Source organism: Lissotriton vulgaris, chromosome 11 (assembly GCF_964263255.1).
Source record: "Lissotriton vulgaris chromosome 11, aLisVul1.2, whole genome shotgun sequence".
Lineage (NCBI taxonomy): Eukaryota > Metazoa > Chordata > Amphibia > Caudata > Salamandridae > Lissotriton > Lissotriton vulgaris.
The window spans coordinates 774,207,138-774,228,361 of NC_141699.1; the positions used below are offsets into that span (position 1 = coordinate 774,207,138).

At 43.1% G+C, this 21,224-nt stretch overlaps 1 protein-coding gene across 9 annotated transcripts in view; it reads left to right on the top strand.

Annotated features, from left to right (window-relative positions):
- Positions 1–21,224, top strand: part of DOCK10 (dedicator of cytokinesis 10) — a 1,740,483-nt gene that overhangs the window by 1,135,227 nt on the left and 584,032 nt on the right. For 6 of the 9 annotated variants that reach the window (XM_086943899.1, XM_086943900.1, XM_086943898.1 and 3 more), the window contains exons 22-24: positions 14,599–14,685; positions 16,130–16,222; positions 17,285–17,403. In XM_086943899.1, coding sequence (XP_086800025.1) covers positions 14,599–14,685; positions 16,130–16,222; positions 17,285–17,403 — 299 coding nt within the window. The remainder of the gene's footprint in view (positions 1–14,598; positions 14,686–16,129; positions 16,223–17,284; positions 17,404–21,224) is intronic. The other 3 variants (XM_086943901.1, XM_086943895.1, XM_086943897.1) reach the window with 1 other exon arrangement.

Genomic DNA, 21,224 nt, shown 5'->3' on the forward strand with positions numbered 1-21,224 from the left:
TGTATTGTGACCGAAATGAGGGTGCAGAACATTCGCATTTTACCACTTACTTCAAGTAGGAGGTAACCCATTCGCAAATGGGAAGGGATCCCAAAGGGACCCCTTCCTCTTTGTGAATGTTTGTAAAAGCATTTTTTAAGAGCAATGAAAGAAAAAATTAAAGAAAACTTTGAATTTTAATTTTTGTAAAGCATCCCTTTTTCCTTTAGGGATGCTTTACAAAAAAAAATTACTTAATTTAAAAGCAATCATGAACATGGTGGTCTTCTGACCCCAGTAGGCCACCATCCCTTTGATTTTTGCGATTCCTAAGTGGGCACAAATTACGACCTACCTCATTAATATTCATGAGATAGGTAATTTGCGATGCCCTAGGAATCGCAGAAAGTGTTCAACGCGCTTTCATGCATGCCGTTTTGCGATTTCCTAATTGTGACTGGCAATGATTCGCAATTAGGGAATCAAAAAGCGGTGTATTGATGCATCTAGCCCAATATTATTTGCTGTGGAGCTTGTTAGGTGTAGCTTTAAGGTTGCTTATGCTTTACTGTTCCTTTACCTTGCATTTATTCCTGGAATCTTCATGTATGTTGCTTTAAAAGGTCCTCAGGTTGGTATACAAACATTTGAGGATTCATCTAGTGTGGTATGATGAATTAGAATAGCAAAGATACACCCACCCACTTTCAAAAGTTATCAGCCCAATCTGGACTGCAATAGCAGCATTCACCAACATTCTTATCCACTTGCTACCTTGAGGATAAGATATGACTCTTTTGCCTTTCCACTTTTCCTAGTTTTTCAAATTTTCCTGCAGCTGTAAGTCACATGGTTATGTTTATAGATTTGGAAACTGCTTTTCTTTAATTTGGATTTAATTCCAATCGCATCACAAAATACAGTTAAAAAACTCAAGTATATTGCAATCCTTGCAATGTCCTATGTGAAAACGGCAAATTATTAGTTTTCATTTGATAAGCTGGTGTTTCTTGCTTTCACAGATGTGTATCTATCAACTTTTTTTCTTGGACACCCACACTCAGCCTGCGAACAGAAATTAGAAAACAGTGCAACACGTGAAGATTGACAACATATTTTCTTGTTTGAAGCACCAGACATAGTGGGTGATTACAATGACGGGTGGACACGAGTCCGCCCGCTATCCTAGCGGTGCCTGGGACCACCCGCCTGTGAGGGTGGCAGTTGCAGCCAGGCACTTTAACATTGCAGCGGGTGGTGCCGGCAGTAGCACCCGCCGCAATGTGAATTGCCTTGCCGTGAATTTCCCTGCACTACGTGGAAGTTCCATCCTGTGCCTGCCACTTAGTGCAGGGCAATACAGGTTGGTACCATGGGTACCCCCCAGTGCACCACACCCTCTCCCCCAACACAAGGGGGGCCCACAATGGCCCCCCAAAACCAATCCCCACCAGCATCGTAATTTGGCGGACGGTGCTTGCTACGCACCTCCACCATTTTACAGCCTCAGAGCGCTCCACTAGGCAATCAAATGATTGCCTGTGGCAGATCTGTGGCGGGTGGGCACGCCTGCCATGGTCGTGGTCAGATTCCCCCCACCATCCTGATTTGGTGAGGGTAAATTGCTGTCCATTGGCGGAGGACTCGCCACTGCACGGTTGGCAGTGGCGGACCCCCAGCATCGTAATCACCCCCATAGTTACTGTGTTTTTGGCAAGGTTTTGCTAGTGGCAATAGTTAAATTAAGAAGACTGAAAATTATATTCGTTTTTATTGCTTGAAGAAATGGCTATTAAATGCAAATGTGTATGTAATGCCATATTTTGCTGGGTACAGAAGCCAAAAACACAATGTCATATTATGCGCATGCCATTAAATGCCCCACAAAATAGGAAACGGTCTTGATCATGAAGGTCTAGCAACAGCCATGAAACCATCACTTCCATTTCATTGCTGTTCAAAAGGTACTTGCAAGTGGATTTCAAGCAGACTATTAATTTATCATTTTCTATGCAGCTAACCTTCCTCTTAGATCTTTCTTTACTTTGGCTGAGCTATATTACCTGGTTAACATTTGCTGGGAACTGCCACTTCAGTGTGTAACAGATCACCAGCTATATTAAAAAATACAAATAAATTAACACATCCGTCTGCTGCTTCATGACCTCATGGGTGCACTGTAATCACTTACAATTACAGAGAAAATTTACTCAGTCAGAATCCCTCCCTCCCCCTTCCTTGCCTAGCCTACAAAATGTAAAATTTTCATGCCAAGCAGACTCCATGATTTCTCTCAGTGCAAGGTATTATTGGTCCAAATGTTACTTGAATCTCGCAGTCAGAAGGAGCTCATTATGTAATTTAGCAATGTTTAGGTGCACAGTATAAAGATATACAATAATCTGCCACAAGATTTAATTGCTACCTGGTCTAAAACAAAAAGATGCCACATGAACAGTGGATCCAGACACAATACCCTTAGTGCGAGCCTACCTGTGCCACATGTCCTATAAATTGGAATTTTATGCCATCAGTGAAAGGGGTAAATGACTACTAAGGATCCGTCAGAATAATCTCACTCCATAATCATACTTTCAGCCTTAACAAACTACCAACTTGGAGTACAATAGTTTTTAGAATCTAGTTTTTATTCATGAAAAAATAGTCTCCCTAGCTCTTATTCTCAGAGAAAGAACTGATATTTCCAATCACGTCTTGAGCGATCTTTAACAGCTCTATTGCCACCAAAATAAAGCTCATTCAGAGGCATACCACAAGCCCCTGCTGCCCCTGAGGCACAGAGGATCCTCAAACCCTTAAGGGGACCCCCTATTCAGTCCAAGACCAATTTATTTCTGTGAGATATGGGCTACTTAGTGGTCCTATAGCAACACAACAAGATGGTGGATGGAAGCTGAGCACTGTCAAACATTAACCCCCAGTCACAGATCTGGGTTAAATTCCATCATTTATTTTGATCACTATGCCGCCCTAGTTTGGACCCACGGCACATGCACATCAGTCTTAACCCTGTTCCTAATGGGAACAGTCCAGCCCGAACTGCCGAGCCTGGCCATTACTCGACCAGAAACAAGCATCCTGGAACTGAATTAGGGACATCCCCCCCTCATTAGCCTGGCTAGCTTGACCCAGCCATATGCAAATCACTATCGACTAAGCCACCGCATGGAACAGTGCAGCCCGAATTGCCTGGCCAGGTTCCCCCTATACCAGAAACAAGCATCCTGTGACTGGCTTCAGGGTATCATACCTCATCAACCAGGCTAGCTTGAATCCAGTGGCACAACAAGCATGAGACACACGTCTGGGTTCTTCCCCCTGCATTCTTTTTAAGTTTAGCCTCCTGTTTTAGCCTCTGTGCACATCTCAAAGCTTTTCATACCACATAAGTTTGTACGGTATACCAGATTGGGTATCAGGTACCACACTTGTCTTATTGTGTAATACTCACAAACAGCTGTAATTGACAGTGAGGAATACAGTGAGAGGCAAATAGGACGCATATAGTACTTTATATTCATACCTTACCGTAAAGGGGAAACTAGGTACTTACCAGATGTAATGTGCATTAGGAGGCCACCCATGATATGTATACCGTACACACTTATGTGGTGTGAAGAGCTTTGAGATGTGCACAGAGAGACCATTACAGCTGTACATTTTTAAAAACATATTGCAAAAGTGCACTGTATTATTTCGGATTGGCTTTTAAGAACAGCACATACTGTGCAAATCCTTCCCTGAGTGTGTGTCTTACTGGGAATCGAGTAATGTGTTTACCTTTGGAGTTCTGAGTGCTTCTCATTGTGTATTTGATTTGAAGCCTAGTTGATGTTAATCTGAACCCCGTGGTGAAAACCCTCCTCATACTTTACCTATCTATAATCCTATATCTTACATCCAGTCCAGGCTGATATACCATAATTTAAATGTGTGTTGGTGAAGCACAACAGACATTTTACAGACAGTACAGTACGATCAAGTAAGAAAAAAGTATCTTTGTATGTTTGAGACATAGAGTGTATAGAATAACTTGGCACCTTGCCTAGTACCCCAAAGTAGACTGCTGGCATAGTGATGTTGCATGTACTTACATTAGGTATCTCTTTTTGATAAGCGTGGCTCAAATCCACCCAAGTGACTTACCACACTCACATATAGATACTCAGTAAGAAGTCAGCCGGACAGTGGAGAAGAATAAACAAGATATATTTATTAGGCCACAAACTCCCATATGAGAGGGCCCTGTCCGACCTCACCCCTAAGAGTGCGCCGAGAGGACTAACTCATATCTTCACAGCAATACATTATAACATGGTACAGTGAATTAGGATACGCCCCTTCTGGAAAATTACTAAACCCCAGACAGAGGAACAATGGCATCATACAAGAGGCATCTGAACCTGCGAGGGATACATTTGCTATCTTTGCCCAAGGCAGCGGAGCCGAGCCTCAGCGTCTCTGGGGCATGAGAACACTACTGATAAGAAACTTGTTAGTTTCGGCCACAGTTAGCCGAGAAACGAAAACTGCTGCATTAGTGATTTTCCTATTCCTACGGGAGGGGTGAATGAGCGAGTGAGACTCGCAGACACAGAGGAATACACAAAATGGAGGCACACGAGCTAAGCTAAGGAAACCAAATATCAGCACACATATAAATGAATAATCATGTAGGGAGTAAATATAATGTAAAAACATAAGTGTATACTTCATCAGTTAGACACATGATGCTAACTTGCATATGTAAATAGTGATGGGTGTGGCATCGAAAAGTGAAACCTATCAGACCCTCCTTTTAGCATCATTGGCTAACTGGAGCGTAGCTTTTATTAGCTAAAAGGTAGTGCCTTTACATCCAGTCTAGGGGCGGGGCATATTTCATTCAAAAATGTAATCTTCAATGAGCATCATCCAACGAACATCCGATGTTCAATAGCAGTGGAGGCAGGATATTGGCCGGACACCTTTTTGGAAGGTCGCAAATTGGTAGCACACATTGAGCAACATGGGGGAAGGCAGTAAACACAAAGGCAACATGTCAGGAGTACGCTCACTACACCAACTAGACCCATCAGTATTTTCCAACCCCATGAGGAGAAAACACCCCAGAGCCACCCCTGTAGTGACCATGTCCCGTCATCCTGATGAAGGTCAGCCGCTAATCTATGGAGTTTCTGTACTGCTAAGTTAACTGTCTGAGCTGAGTCAGGAATATACACACAGCAAGACGTCCCGATGACGCGACAGGCCCCACCCCTATCAGCAAGGATGACGTCTAACACCATCCTGTTCTGGATCGTGAATAATCTCATAGCCTGAATTTCAACAGACATATTAGTTGCAATGTCTGCTTCAGTAATTACCACTTTCTCCATCACTCTGGACAACCGGCGGATGGCCCTACTGTTAAATATCGGACCCCAGAAAGGCAAAAGACCCTTAGAAAAATCTGTCCATTGTTGCAAGGAAGTATCTGTCTGGTCCACGTCATCAACCTGAAGTTCCCTCCTTTTACGCTGTTCAGGTGAGCTTGGAAATCTATGGTGAGTTCTGTGATAATCAGAGGGCGCCACATACACAGGTGGAATCATATAGGCTAGATAACAGACCCCACCCCAACCTTCAGGCAACCACAAGTACCCATTGTCTCCGCACACGAAGTAGACGTTGGGAGGTGTGACCACAGAAGGACTAAGGGGCAGGCGTATTGATGCTGTCACGTTACAGGAACTGTTCCCAACCTTGATAGGACCCCTTCCCTCTATACAAAAGAAAGGTGGCGGGCCCACAACGGCCAAGGGCACTAAAGACTTACTGCTACCATTCCCTTTTGGCGGGTGTCTATAAGACAGGGAGGAATTTAACTGTAAGAAACTCTCTCTAACTTTGTCAGTGTCATTGGGAGTCAAGAACCGTCCCACTTTCTTTTCACATGTCTCTAAGAATGTTTGGTCGAAACGTCCATCAGTGTACAACCGTCCAAGGGAAGAAGGGGGCATAGGGCAAACTTGCATCGTCATAGTTGACCCTCTGTCTTGTAGTCGAGGAGTTAGAAAATCTGGCTGTTGAAAATATTTGACCATACCAATCAAAGTGTACCACCCCACGCAACTATTCACTGGTGTCAAAGGAAGTGCTAAAAATCTGTCCTTCTTATAAGCAGCAGAAGGTAACAACCCACACACCCAACAATCAGTGACATTGTAAATGGCATGAGCATGATGTAGAGTGTTAATAAAAACATTATCTTTGTAACCCTTGCGCAAACTTCTTTCACCGTAGTCAACAGTGATCATGTTATGTTCAGGAATGGCAGAAGGTGTGGGGGCAAACACATGTACAGGATAAGCCTTGTCCAGGAAAAACAGTATACCAATAGTCACAAGGAAAGCAATAAACACTATTATGATGAGTACTATTTTTCCTTTTCGTGATAGGGCCAACCATGGGGAAGCGGGCTCAGGTCTACGAGGAGCTGCAAAAGGCTGCTCCTCATCGGGGATAGGACGACCAAAAGGATACATTTTCACGTAACCAAAAATTCAAAAATTCAAAAAAAGAAAAAAAAAAACTAAACTAGTAAAAATTGTCCCAGACAGTCCTAAAACCGGCCAGAGGGGTTCTTCAACCCTCGAAAGGGATCTTCGTCCCTGTGTCCGTTAAAGCCTCACAGGAAGGCTTCTATTGTTCATTCCCTAACCCCTCGTCGATGTCGCACAGCAGTTGCAACCGAGGAGCACTAATCTGGGCCCAGGCACCACTCTAGAGTCTCATAGAACAGAATCTTCGGCTAAACACCAGGGCTCTTACAAGTCCATCCCTATCACTAATCTTCTTTTTTCAACAGAATGTCCACTAAGCCCTTTTTCCAGTGTTCAGTCCCTTATGCCTTTTCCTTTTCTGGGCCGCAGATTATAACGAGTGCTCCCTCGCACTTCAGGATCTGTGAACAAAACGGGTGTATCTGTAGCAGGAGTTGCACCCGTTAATGCCTGATCACTAGTATCAATGGGAGTATTGGAGCTTGCAATTTTTTTCTTTTTTCTTTTCGGTGCACTTGGCTCTGCACTTAATTTTGCACTTGGCTCTGCACTTGACTTTGCACTTGGCTCTCCTCCCCTCAGTGAGGCATCAGAGAAAGGAATGTAGCTGGGTAATTGCTCGTGTTCTTCATCAGCAACACCCTCCTTCACCCATTTGTCGTAGGGTAACGGCAGGGGGACCTTCTTGACATGTGACGCGCGGGTCCACGCCTTCCTGCCCTCAACTCGAAGTGCGGTACGCTCGTTAGCAGCACCTGCCGCGGTTCTGACCATCTGGGATCCAAACAGGATTTCCGCTGATATCTTTTCACCAGGACCCAATCTCCTGGTAGGATGGAATGTCCGGGCCCCTCCGGCAACAGCTTCAGGGTGTCTGCTACCTGTTGATGAATAGAACGAAGATCTTTAGTCAAAGCATACAAGTAATCTATCAACAGTGGGTACTCTATCTCCGAGAAGCACTTGGGTCTGGGTACCCCCCAAACGTTGGCCGGGCTGCCAAATATCACTTCATAAGGGGAGACACCCATTTTGGAATTAACTGTCACTCTGGTAGAAAGCAAGGCTATGGGGAGGGCGTCTGGCCAACTGAGTCCTGTACTCTCCTGTATTTTGGCCATTTTTAATTTAAGCGTACCATTAAACCTCTCCACCAAACCGGCGGCCTGAGGATGTTGGGCCGCGTGGAACTTTTGAGAAATCTGCAAACCTTTGCATATTTGCTTCATAAGTTCAGCATTGAAGGATGTACCATTATCACTCCAGATCACCCTAGGCAATCCGAAGCGCGAAAAGTACTCCTTAATCAACATTTTTGCTGTAGAAATGGCCGTACAATCTTTCGTCGGATATGCCTCCACCCACCTACTAAAAGAGCATACAACCACCAGAACGTATTTGAGATTATTAACTCGTTCCATTTCTATACAATCCATCTGTGTCACCTCAAAAGGGAAAGAGGGAGGTGCAAAATTTCCTACTGGTACAGGTGTTCCCTTTCCTGGATTGCGCCTCAAGCAAACCATGCACTGCTGGGCCAAATGTGTCACCACCTTAGAGATATTCTTATTACTCCACACTGGGTCCAGCAGCTTGCATATACCTTTTGCACTAATATGTGCCGGACCATGGGCCATTGTCACCACCGGGAGAACATATGCATTTGGGAGTAACCATCGTCTTTTATCAGTCACATCTGTCCAACATTCATCAGAATCCAATCGCCCCCCACCATTTTTCCATGCCCTCAATTCTTCTTCAGTCGCCTTTCCTTGTATATTCTTTACACTCTGTACAGTATCTGCAAACATATTAACATCTGGTACCCATCTAGCTGGTCCTGCCACAAACATTCGTGGGAGTTTCGTCCTCGCAGTCTCTTTTGCTGTTTGGTCTGCTAAAGCATTACCCCGTCCCACATCGTCCACCACTGCCTTATGTGCACTGCACTTTATCACAGCCAGTCGTCTAGGTAGTGTCAATGCTGTAAGTAGTCGTAATATCAATGGGCCGTGTTGGATTCTCTGTCCGTGTGATGTTAGGAATCCCCGTTCTGCCCACAGTCGCCCATCACTATGAGCCACGCCGAAGGCGTTTTGGCTGTCGGTATAGATGTTCACGTCTAGTCCTTCACTTAGTTCACCAGCTCGCAATAAGGCTATAATTTCTGCAGCCTGAGCCGAATGGTAAGGTATTCTAGAAGTCTCCACTACTGTCTGTAATGTCGTAATTGCATATGCTGCTGTCGATGTACCATCTGCGAGTTTCAAACAAGACCCATCTACATACAATTCCCCATCTGGATCGTCTAAGGGCTTGTCTGTCAAATCTATTCTCCCTTTCGTCTCCTCCTCTGACGGAAACAAACAATCATGTATGTCATCGTCTTTTGTGTCTGTTGGGATGGGTAGCAACGTGGCAGGGTTCAGAGTGGCACACCTCTTTATCGTGACATGAGGTGCGAAAAGGGTCATTTCATAACCAGTAAGACGAGCACTAGTTAAATGCTGCGTCTGCGTTCTATTCAGTAAAATATCCACTGCATGCGGTACCATCACTGTGAGATCTGAACCCAGAACGAGCCCTGCCGATTGTCTAATGGAGACCGCAGCAGCCGCTGTGGCCCTCAGACAGCTCGGCAGCGCTCTTGCCACGTTGTCGAGCGTTGCAGAGAAATAGGCACAGGGTCTCTGCTTCCCTCCGAAACACTGTGTTAGGACAGACAACGCGCAACCTTCCGCCTCATGTACGTAAAGCACAAAAGGCTTCTGGTAATCAGGTGTTCCCAGGACGGGTGCAGAACATAAAGCATTTTTTAGTGACTCGAAAGCTTCCTGACATGCGGGAGTCCAGGGTAGGGGTTCGAGCACTTCTTTAGTAGTCAGATACAATAGGGGTTTTGTTAGTAATGCATAGTTGGGTATCCACTGGCGACAATACGATGTTATGCCCAAAAATGCGCGCACCTCTCGCTGCGTGTTAGGTACAGCCATATTAGTTATCGCCTTTATGCGCTCCGGCGTCAACCTCCTCCCCCCTTTCGAAAGGAGATGACCTAGGTAGGTTACCTCCGTTCGACAGTATTGGAATTTTGGAAGGGACACCTTGTGCCCCCTCTGCGCCAAATGATGCAGCAATTTAACTGTAGCATCTCGACAACCTTCCTCAGTGTCTGATGCTATTAGGATATCGTCCACATATTGCAACGTAACATTGCCTGGGGGAAGTTCCAAATCGTCCAATTGTGCTTTGAGTGCTTGACTATATATACTTGGGCTCTCCGTATAACCTTGGGGAATTCTTTTAAACCTAAAACTTCAACCAGCCAATGAGAATCCGAAGAGATAACGGCTGTCCTCATGCACAGGAATACTGAAGAAAGCATTCTTCAGATCCAAAACAGAGAAATATTTAGCAAATAGGGGAATCATTGTCAGTATCGTAGTGATGTCAGACACTACCGGGTATTGGGGCTCCACTACCTTATTAACGTGGCGCAAGTCAATCACAAACCTATAAACATCAGGTGCATCGTCTTTAGCATCAGGTGACCGTCTTTTAAGGATCGGCAGTATGGGGCTGTTACACATATTAGAATCCGTCTCCTCCACCACTCCTGACCGGATCAGATCCTGTATTATCTGTAACAGGGCTTTCTCTCCCTCCCTAGATATCCTATATTGTGGTATTCTGGGCAATTTTGCTCCCACCTTAACCTTTATCGTCACTGGGGCAATATCCATCTTACCCACATCTGTATCATTGCTGGCCCATAAACTCTCAGGTATCCCTTTGAATTCAGGTGGTAGTGGGTCATCTTTTGAGAAACATTGTTGTGCACTCGCAACAGTAGGGCCCAGCGTGATGTACACACCGTCCGGAGAACAATAAATGGTGGCATGCAACCTCTTCAGTAAGTCTAAACCCAGTAAATTTTCACCACAATTAGAAGTCAATAAAAAGGGTGAATCGACAGTGAAAGGACCAATCGTAAGAGTAAGCGGTTTAGAAATGGGGCTAAGCACCGGGGTACCTGAGAAACCCACAGAGATTTTGTTCTTGCCAGACAGAGCCGCCCCTGGGACCCGAGAACGAGCCATAGAACTTTTCATCGCACCCGTATCTACTAAAAATTTCTGTTGAGAACCAGATAAATCCGCTGTTACATAGGGTCCCCTTTGATCAACTTCCACAGAAACTGGCCCCTCGCTCTGTCCTACGCTGTCCTAATTATGGGAGAATCCTGTCAAATCATCCATGGCATAGTCATCATTGTAATACTGACCGCCACCCCTCTGGAAGTGCTGTTTATCTGAGTTATTGTCAAAACAATTTCCTCCTTGTCTCCCACCACCATCAGACTGTCCATTCTGTCTCCGGGAATCACCTCTTCCCCGTCCTCTGCCGTGGCCAGCATTCGACTCAAACAGGGGACAATCTCTCCACCAATGCCCCTCCTGTTTGCATTTCGCACATTGATTCGGTCCCAATCGCTCCCTATTCACCCCTCCCATAGCCGCTACCTTCTCGTCCCGCTGTTCCAGGCGAAGCACCTCTTCCTCGACCCTTAGATACTTGCTGCAACAAAACCCTCGTCTTCAAATCTTTGGCCTTCTTTTCCTGCTTGTCCTTACTTTCATTTTCTCTATGTTCATAATACTGAGCCATGCTAAGAATGCCAGAGGGAGTGGACGTCGTCCACGTGCTCTATGACGCCAGCAACCTCGCCGAAATTTCCGGTAACAAGTTCATTACAAACCTATTAACAAAAAGTCGTAACCCTCCGTCCTGTGACATATCCTGTCCACTGAAATCCATAAACGTCTCCTCGAACCTTGTAAAGAAATCAGAAACCGCTTCATCCTTTTTCTGTCTACAGGCAGTCAACTTATCCCAGTCCACTTTTTTCGGGGGAATGAGGGTGTGCATATACTTAATAATTCGCCCCGGTAAAGCCAAAATCTCGGCTTTCGGCTACTCCCCTGGCTTACGTTCTTTGTCCCAATCCTGTAATTCCGCCCACGTACCACCTAACTCCTCCACATGATCTGTACCCTTCACTTGCCGCCACACATCTACTGGGACCAAAAGTCCAAAAAACAATTCAATATCAGCTAAAGTCGTTACAGTGGAGGATGCGGCTTCCGTCAGTTCTTTATAATAAGCAGTCGGATTCTTTCTAGAGTCTGGTAGCTGAGCCTTCAAAGCTAAGACCTCACTCCTCTTCCATGGTGTATATACCCACTGCTCCTGAAAATGAGCGTCTACACGAGCCCTTGTGACAGCATTCGTGACTGGATCTACCACCTCGGGGGCCTCGGGGTGAAAAATAGGGTGCACCTCGCGCATTGGATGTATACCAGGAAAATGGGGTGAACCTGCAGAGGGTAATTCGTTTCTATATTGTTAAATGGCTCGTAAGCTGCGCATCACCTCCCGTACCCCAGTGTTAGCTCTATAGGCTCCATTTTTTATATCTCGTAAAGTCGCTGGAGCCACACCTCCGTACCCCTGCTCCCATAATGTTATCAATGTATTCGACATGTGCCACAAAGCATGCTGCTGCATCAAAGGCTCAAAATCTTTCATCGTGGACCAAATGTCTTCAAACGAAAAAATGTTGTTCCTGGCCCACTGACAGGCCTGATTGGCCACCACTGTTTTCTCGTCTAAACCAACTGTAGAACGTGTAAGCAATTTTCGTACCTGAGAAAACAATCCACTACCTGCGCCTCTACTCGGTGTCGACAACTCCTGACTAGGGGTAGTGCTAGCAGAGACAGTAGAGAGTGCTAGGGAAAACTGGGAGGGAGCGGTTGAACTTGCCGGGAGCAGGGAAACAAGGGGTGCCAACGATGACGGGGAGGTAGAAAGCGCTGCGCCGGACTGGTGTGGGGCACTCGCTTGTGAATCCGAAACTCCATCAGGAGGGGTCGGAACTGGTAGGGTAGGATACAGCGGCTGCGGGGCATAAAGGGGAGGGGGTTGAGTATTCAAGATGTCCTCCATCTCATCCTGTTCTTCCTCACGTACTATGTAACTTTTATTTTCTTTCAACCTGCAAAGTCTATCTGCGCGCTCCAAGCGTTGCTCATTCTCGTTCTTTGTGTGTTCTCTCGCTTTCTGTGCCATTGTCTGTGCTGCCTTTTTCTGTGCCGCCTTCTCCTCTCTCACTTTGCGTTCTCTAACTTCCTTCTGCCACATCCTTAAGGAATCGAATATGCTTTGACGACTGCGCCTAGCAAATAATTTATCTTGCAAATAATCCAATTTAGCTATCTCAAAGGTACCTGTCAGGGGCCACTGCAAATCCACATTATCGCTAGTGTACCGGTGCCATAGAGTACCAAACAGGATCGGGGGCAATCCATGTTTGATATGCATGTCAAAATTTGGGGTGCCCTCTGGAGGGGCAGGTTGGCTTTCAGCCAGTCTAGAATCCGATACACGACAACAGCATCCGAAACAACGCAACTTACTAAAACACGGCATCTCTACCTTGATGCAATCACACCTACTCACAAAGTTCGTTACCTCTTATTCACCAACTCTTAACTCATTCATACACATATAATATACATTGGGAATCAACACACATATACACATTTAAATCCTACCAAACACGTGTTACCAAAGTGGGACAAGGCCCGTCGACCAAGTCCTGGGGAACCTAGACCCTACCGCAGACCGAACAGTACACTAACTGTTCTGGGGATGGAGAACACATCCGCCACCCGGGCGGCAATACGGATCACTGCGCACTTTACCACAGGAGACCCCGGACTCACTTCCACCGAACCACCACTCTAGGTGTTCGGGCGAGTCTCGGAGTTTACCCGTAATGAGCCACGCCTTCACCACAGTACCACCCAGTCGGATGACTACAAACAGGACACAAAAATTCTCCCAACCTCCGTTAAGTCTGTCAGAGCACCACTCGCACTCTGAGTTCCCCGGAGCACACTAGCCCCTGGAGCGCACCGGCTCCTCAAACCATTAGAGACACCCTAGTCTCCCGGAGCACTCCAGCTCCTGCAAACAACAACAGGCGGACCACTCACCTTCCGTATGCGGTACCGACCTCTACCGTTCTCCACCTCCGGCTGCCAGGACCAACACGGTCAGCTCCAAGTTCCGCCTTCTGGACCCCGGCATAGGATCCGAACCGAGACCTCTCCCGATCAGCAGGGTGGGGCAGCGCTGCGAGAACCAAGCTCGGCATCAAATGGGTACCCGGACCCACCGCGCCGACCAGCAGGTCCCCCGGTCTTCTGCTACCCACCTACGGGTGCGAAAGATCCTTATCGCGGGGTTCCTGTTCGGGCGCCATCTGATAAGCGTGGCTCAAATCCACCCGAGAGACTTACCACACTCACCTATAGATACTCAGTAAGAAGTCAGCCGGACAGTGGAGAAGAATAAACAAGATATATTTATTAGGCCACAAACTCCCATATGAGAGGGCCCTGTCCGACCTCACCCCTAAGAGTGCGCCGAGAGGACTAACTCATATCATCACAGCAATACATTATAACATGGTACAGTGAATTAGGATACGCCCCTTCTGGAAAATTACTGAACCCCAGACAGAGGAACAATGGCATCATACAAGAGGCATCTGCACCTGCGAGGGATACATTTGCTATCTTTGCCCAAGGCCGCGGAGCCGAGCCTCAGCGTCTCTGGGGCATGAGAACACTACTGATAAGAAACTTGTTAGTTTCGGCCACAGTTAGCCGAGAAACGAAAACTGCTGCATTAGTGATTTTCCTATTCCTATGGGAGGGGTGAATGAGCGAGTGCGACTCGCAGACACAGAGGAATGCACAAAATGGAGGCACACAAGCTAAGCTAAGGAAACCAAATATCATCACACATATAAATGAATAATCATGTAGGGAGTAAATATAACGTAAAAACATAAGTGTATACTTCATCAGTTAGACACATGATGCTATCTTGCATATGTAAATAGTGATGGGTGGGGCAATCACTTTTGACTGTTAGTCTTAATTATAAACACAATAGTGTGATTGTATTGTTTTTGTTCTAGCAGAGTGGAAGTGACTTCAAATTCGTAGATGGAGGAAAACCACTTTTCAAGGTTTCTACATGTGTTGTATCAACAGTCTATTCTCAGGTAAGTTTACCATTTCCACACATTACTTTCGATAACACATTTCAGTACAGTAATCACAGTGAAGGTTGTGCCATTTCAAGAGTCAAATTGTAATTGTAACAGAGGTGGTATAGCATTTGAAAAGGATAATATGGGCTAAATAAAAGGTCTCACATTCTAACTATAAGCAGTTATGTAAAGGATCTGCTTCTCACAAAATCTCGATGCAATATTTGGTATTATAATTTAATGATTGTTTTGGCTCCACTTCAAAGTGATGGATATGCTGGACTTGAAAATTCATCAGCTTGTCTTTTTTCAATTTATTTGTCATGCTCCCCAACAAAACTGTAGCAGTCAACGAATGTATACAGCAAAATAGTTACAGGGAAAACAAAGAAGCTTCAAAGTAATGGTTCAAGTCCAGGTGTCGGGAATGGACTTTCATGAGGTCTGTCGTACGTAGCAGACGTACACAATAGTCTAAGATTTCAACACACATGATACACTACTGTCACTTTTATGTGTAGTAGAGTTCTCAAGTTGTGGTGAAAAGCCTACGGGCAGGGATAAAATGCAAACTTGAGCTGACAGGTCGTCCTTTGAAGACGCAGTAGAGGTCAGTATCACTTGCTTGGGCTGCAGTAATGATGCACTGGCAGGAGCCTTCAACGTGCTATTTAGCAACAAACCTGTGTGCACTTGTTCTGGCTTGCTTTTTTATGTCTTGCTATAGACAGCGTATGCTAATTGCCGAACGTCATGTCATACATTCTTCAAAAATATAAAGTATGAGGCATAGAAATATACAAAGTTTTTTGTGAACCACATTCAACCAAAGCTTACATGTGTTCTTCATGGTTTGGCACAATCTGTACTGCGAAATGAAACATACCAAAAAACAACATAATACATTTTGCAAAAAATATATTAGAATCCGTTTATTATAAGTCGGGCCAAAAATGATGTGGCTTAGATTGTGTAGAACTATGCAGATATTCTATGTTTCATGCAGTGACCTACACAGTAAAAAATAAAACATGTTGCCATGAATATTGCTTCTGCTGATCACTTTTTTTAAGAACAATATATCAGAAGACGGAAAACACAGTTCCTGTTTTCCTTGTTTAAACTGCAGGTAAAAGTATGCTCAGAGATCTCCCTTTCACCTTGCTGCTGACACATGCACCACACATCGTGACGTTAGAATACTACTTATTACACTTGAGCAGCTATGTCATTCCATTAATACAGGTAGCTAGAAATGTCAAAAATCTCCTGTAATAAGGAAATTACAGGCTGGCTTTCACACACTGATAGCAGACTCCCAAGTACTAGGTGTATCACAAATATAGTAAATTCCTGTCAAGTTGAACTTGAACTGTTAATAGAGAAACCTCTTTCAACTGAAATCAAGTAACTGTGTTACCTGCTTCATCTTTCACATCTATTTTTATTATTTTAGGACTATCATCTAAATACCTTTTTCCAAGAGTGCCAAAAAAGAGAAAAATACCTCAGTCAACCTCCTTCGCCAGGTTTTGTCTCTGCCTGTAGGGTAAGTTGCTATTCCATATCAGATAGTTAAACATTATTGCTATATTATAGTGCCTCGTGATTATCAGATAATTGTTTTCTTTGCTGTGTAGGGGTCCAGCTATATTCCTCATGCCTTTTATTTTTAAACCATTTAAAAACATCTCAAAAAGCAAAAGTGTTTGAATAATGCATTTGTACACTAACAACCCACATACATCTCCCAGCCTGCATAAGCCCACATTGAATTTGATTTAAAAAATTTACCAACTTTATGCAGCCCTTTGTCCTTACAGTGCACTTATGCATTTGCTTTCATATTTTCAACAGAGTATTGTGCATGTTGTGCAGTGGTGGTATATATTTACATTGTCCATTTTGATTCCATGCTGCGTGCCGTACACAATTAATAAGGTGTTGTGACATACTTTCTTGACCGGGACAACCATGTTTTTTAGACGTAGTCATGATGTAGATTGTTTTTCGTCATCCATTCACTTTTTTATGTGCCAATGTCTCAAACGCTTTTTAGAACCTTCAGAATTGACTTCCATTTAATAGGTAACCCATTCATTACTGATTCGTTTTTTTACAGAACAAATTTCTATAAGCAAAAACATATCAGTTTCATAATTAGCATTGCTGTTTTTTTTTGCTATTCACAATATTTTAACACACAATGCTGTCACCTCAAATCCAAAGAATACAGACCTGTCATTTTGAGGAGTGTTAAGAACATCAAAAAAGTTATTGAAATAGAGATAACATACATTTGCCCACACCTCACTTCAGTACTTCGAATTGCAGATGATTGGCATGATATTTACCTATATATTTCAAGTGCCATTACAAGTATTCAGCACGTGAGAAAATGATTGATCAAGGTTGTACATAGATTGAGCTACTTATATGTGGCAATGTCTCAAGTTGTCCGACTGCTTTTCCAGCAAAGGGATAGACTTGGTTAGCTTCATTATGTATATCGTTTATAAAAGCATAGTTGTCAAACTATTTCATATAATACTAAGACAGCTTTTCGAATGAAGGATTACATCTAAATATTTTACAATTAATCTATTTACAGAACTTATTGAATGTGGAGAAAATTCAGGCCATTATAAGCTTCCTGCCTGTGGTTCTGAACCAGCTCTTTCATGTTTTGACACAAAATGATGATGAAGAGATTTCTATTGTCACAACCAGGTATTTTAACTATTTTAAATGAATTGCTTTTACCTACGATCATCATGATTTTTGATATTTCTATGAATAATCAGTGTACAATTGTAAATTCAATGGCAATTTTCAGTATTATAGATAAACGGACGCAGGTTATAAATTCACTCTGTGGTCCTAAAATAGAATTTGTGAGGTTAGATAGTTAGGAACACTTTTTTATTATTAAGGCATAAACAAGATGCAACTAATTTGAGATCTTAAAGTCACAATAACAATAGTGAAATATGTGTATGTATGAATGTATGAATTAATGAATGAATATGAAGTTTATAAAGCGCATAGCTACTCCAACACAAGTGTCACAGTGCTGATAGGTCAAACTCAAGTAGAGGACACAAAAACCCAAGTAGGAAAGACAGCCTATCTAAAGAGCCAAAGGAAGTACAGGGACAGCCTTTCTAAAGAGCCAAGTTTTAAAACTTTTCCAGAAAAGAGATTCTGTCTTTGATTGCCTCTGCTAAATCGGAAGAGAATTCCATTGCGTAGATGCAAGGAAGCTAAAAGAGCCCCACCAGTGTGAACTTTCTTCCCTCTAGGAACCTGAGATTGCAAGGCATTGGAAGAACTAACATCATAGAGAGGGGCGTGAATTCGCCCCAACCTGTTACACAACTCTACTGCGCAGTGTTTGCTTTCGTTACACCTTCACTTTCAACAATCTCTTCCTTATAGCCCATCTCTTTTATTTCTCATTTTCACATCCTTTTAATTATTGTTCATCCACACGTGGACTTGTATTGCAATTTTCCAAATTTACAATGTTCACAATGTGTCCATCCGGACCTCTTTATATGAACACGACTGAAGCAAAGTTCGTCTAAGGCAATGTTTATTCACAATCAAAAATAATGCATTTCGGGCTAAAATCGCCTTCCGTCAAGGGTCACTGCCACAAGCCTTTAAAATCACCCATCCATGTCTCCATTCCAGCCAGAAGACCTAAGACATCTCAAGGGAGAGCAGGGTTTGAACAGTTGATGCAAATAGGACACACCTGACTTCCTAAAACTTCTGTAACTGTAGCATAGGGCTTTAAAGTTATGTATATAAAATGAGTTAAGTTATCACAGATGGTCCTTTAGAAAATAACATGTGGTTGAATATACCCTTAGCCCGTTCGTTCTCCAGGTCTTATTCATTTGTTTTTAATGGCATAAATGCCTATAAATGTCCATCCATATTGCACCATTATCTGTACATCTTGCAGACCAAATCTTTCCAGTGTCAGGCTATCACTGAGTGTGCAATCAATATGGTTAAACATTTTGAAATTTGATGTGACTTGAGTTGTATAGCCTAACATAATAATTTGAGTTTCATAACAGATATTGAACCTAGTTCCATATCAGATCCTTTCAAAAACAGTATCCCAATATGCTCTAATTCTTGAGCAGCTAGCAAACATACATGAATGGTGTACAGTAGGCTCTTGACATCAAGGCAGCTGACAGGTATATTTGGGTGTTATTTATTAATTTGAGATGGTTTGATACAAAATTCAAACAGGTTATCATAGTGTTGGAGTCTAATTAACAAACGGTGCAGCTGTAAATCCTGTCTGAAGGCCTCCAGTGTGATGTCTGTGCCAAGGCTTTTACACCATTTCTCAGTCCAGTGTTAATTTATCTTGATCGTTTGCCATAATAGGAGGCAAGATGGGTTTTATCAACATGGCACATACCTGAGTAGTACCTCAGGTTATGGTTTTAGTTTGTTGTTCATACGGCATGTTCTAATCTATGGATATTTAAATAATTCTGTGTGTGGGGCATAATGTCTGTAAAACTCTTCTGTGTGCTCTGTGAATACTCCTTAAGCAGGAACTGAGGACCAGAGCTAGCCCATGCTAAATTAGCCTGTGATCTAGAGGCATCTTTCAATAAATGGTTATTCCATATAGGCTGATAACATGTAATATTAATATTACAGAGTATCTGAAGATATTTTCCCATCCCAATAAATATGTCCGTATTACCTTGAATCTCACATGCATGAGAAGTCTCTTGGTTTGACAAACTGGAATACGTGAAATGGAGGTAGGAGGTAGGAGAAATAGACATTGATAAGTTAGAAAGTGTTTGAAATGTTTTATATTAGTTTTGAAGTGTTCTCTGCAAATGGAGCCCAGTAATATAAAAGGGTCTAGGGAAGAGCCCATTGTCCCGGTGTAGTGTCAGTTGGAGAAAGCGATGTGCTCTTCTGGGCCTTTTATTTACCTAAATGAAAGTGGGGATTGACACTTCCATCTTTGAGAAGAATTGTAAGGGACATATATTGGCAATGAATGGCACAGGTAGAGCATTTTAGTTGCAGGACCATTTTGACAATATTAATTCATTCTACTAATGTTTACTAGAAGATACTCGCAATGTTTAAGGAGGCATGTCGTTTTCTTTAAGAAATTGACATAGTTTGTTGGCCTAGTAATATTATACATTGACATTTGCCAGATTCTCTGGGTATTTCATTTTAGTGACTATGTATTTGGTCTGTTGGATTTGTTCGGTAGAAGGTCCTACAATGAGTATCTGTGGTGTATTCTGGTTCAGTTTGTAATCTGAAAGATTTCAAAAATATTCAGCTAAACATACTATTGTGGGAATGGCAATGTTAGGATTCAGGGTAACCACTAGTACATCATCAGTGTAGGCCAGAACTTTGACAGTTGGTGCCTTAAGATTGATAAATATTATATTTCAGAACTCAATCAGTTTTTTAGAAAGGGCTCCATATACAGTGCATGTAGAGCTGGAAATGATTGACATTCCTGCTCAGTCCCTTTGTATGCATTGAATGGTGCAGGTTTTAATCCATTAACCAGTATTATTGCCCGTGTTTTGCGGTGGGACCTGCTGGATGCATGTGATTAAGGTGAGATGAAATGTATAACTTTTTAACATTATCCAAGGAAAAGGCCATTCAACATTGTTGAAGTCCTGCTGTGCCTCTAGTGCAGTGAAATATAGAGATTGGTTATCTGTGTTTGCCTAATCTATAAACAATATTGCTATGTCCAGTGGCATCCATTCCTTACCTCAAATAAATCCATATTGCCATGAGCTAACTAGATGATCCATAACTGTATTGATTCTTGTGGCTCTAAGGTGTGTGAGTATCTTACAATTAGTGCATAGCAATGATATGGGGCAATAAGGACGAAGTGAAAATAGGGGTTTGTAATTTATAGAAAATACAATGATTCAAGCTAGATTTCAAGTCTTGGGTGGTGGAGCCCTAGTACCAACATTAATTAATTGAAGAAAGTAAAGAAATATCTTGTGTCTCAGTATTGAATATATCTCAGTAGGTAAAGCATCAGTGCATATTGCCCTACCCTATGGAACTAACTTAATTACCACTTGATTTTCTTCCAATATGATCTGTACTAGTAGGGACTTAATTTTGTGTATACCAAAGGGAAAGGCATACAGATTTGATCTAAATACTCAGCTTTTCATTTATATGGCTTTGACTGAACTATATAGATTGGCATAGTATTTGGAAAAAGCTTTTATTTTCCCGATACTTGCTTAATACAAACGTCTCTTCTCATCCTTAATTTGGCTGATATATTGGTTTGCTAACTTTCTAAGTGCTTAGATCATTAGAAGGAACCCTTCAGTTCATAGCATGTGTGGCGGTAGATAAACATGTTGGGCATACTCCTGCCATCTAGTGTTGGGCTTGGATGTTGAAAGTTGCTTTTCTTCTAAGAAGTCTTTTGAGTCATAAGGTCTCAGTGACTCCTCCTCTAGGTGTTGTTGCGCATAGTCACCAACTCCATA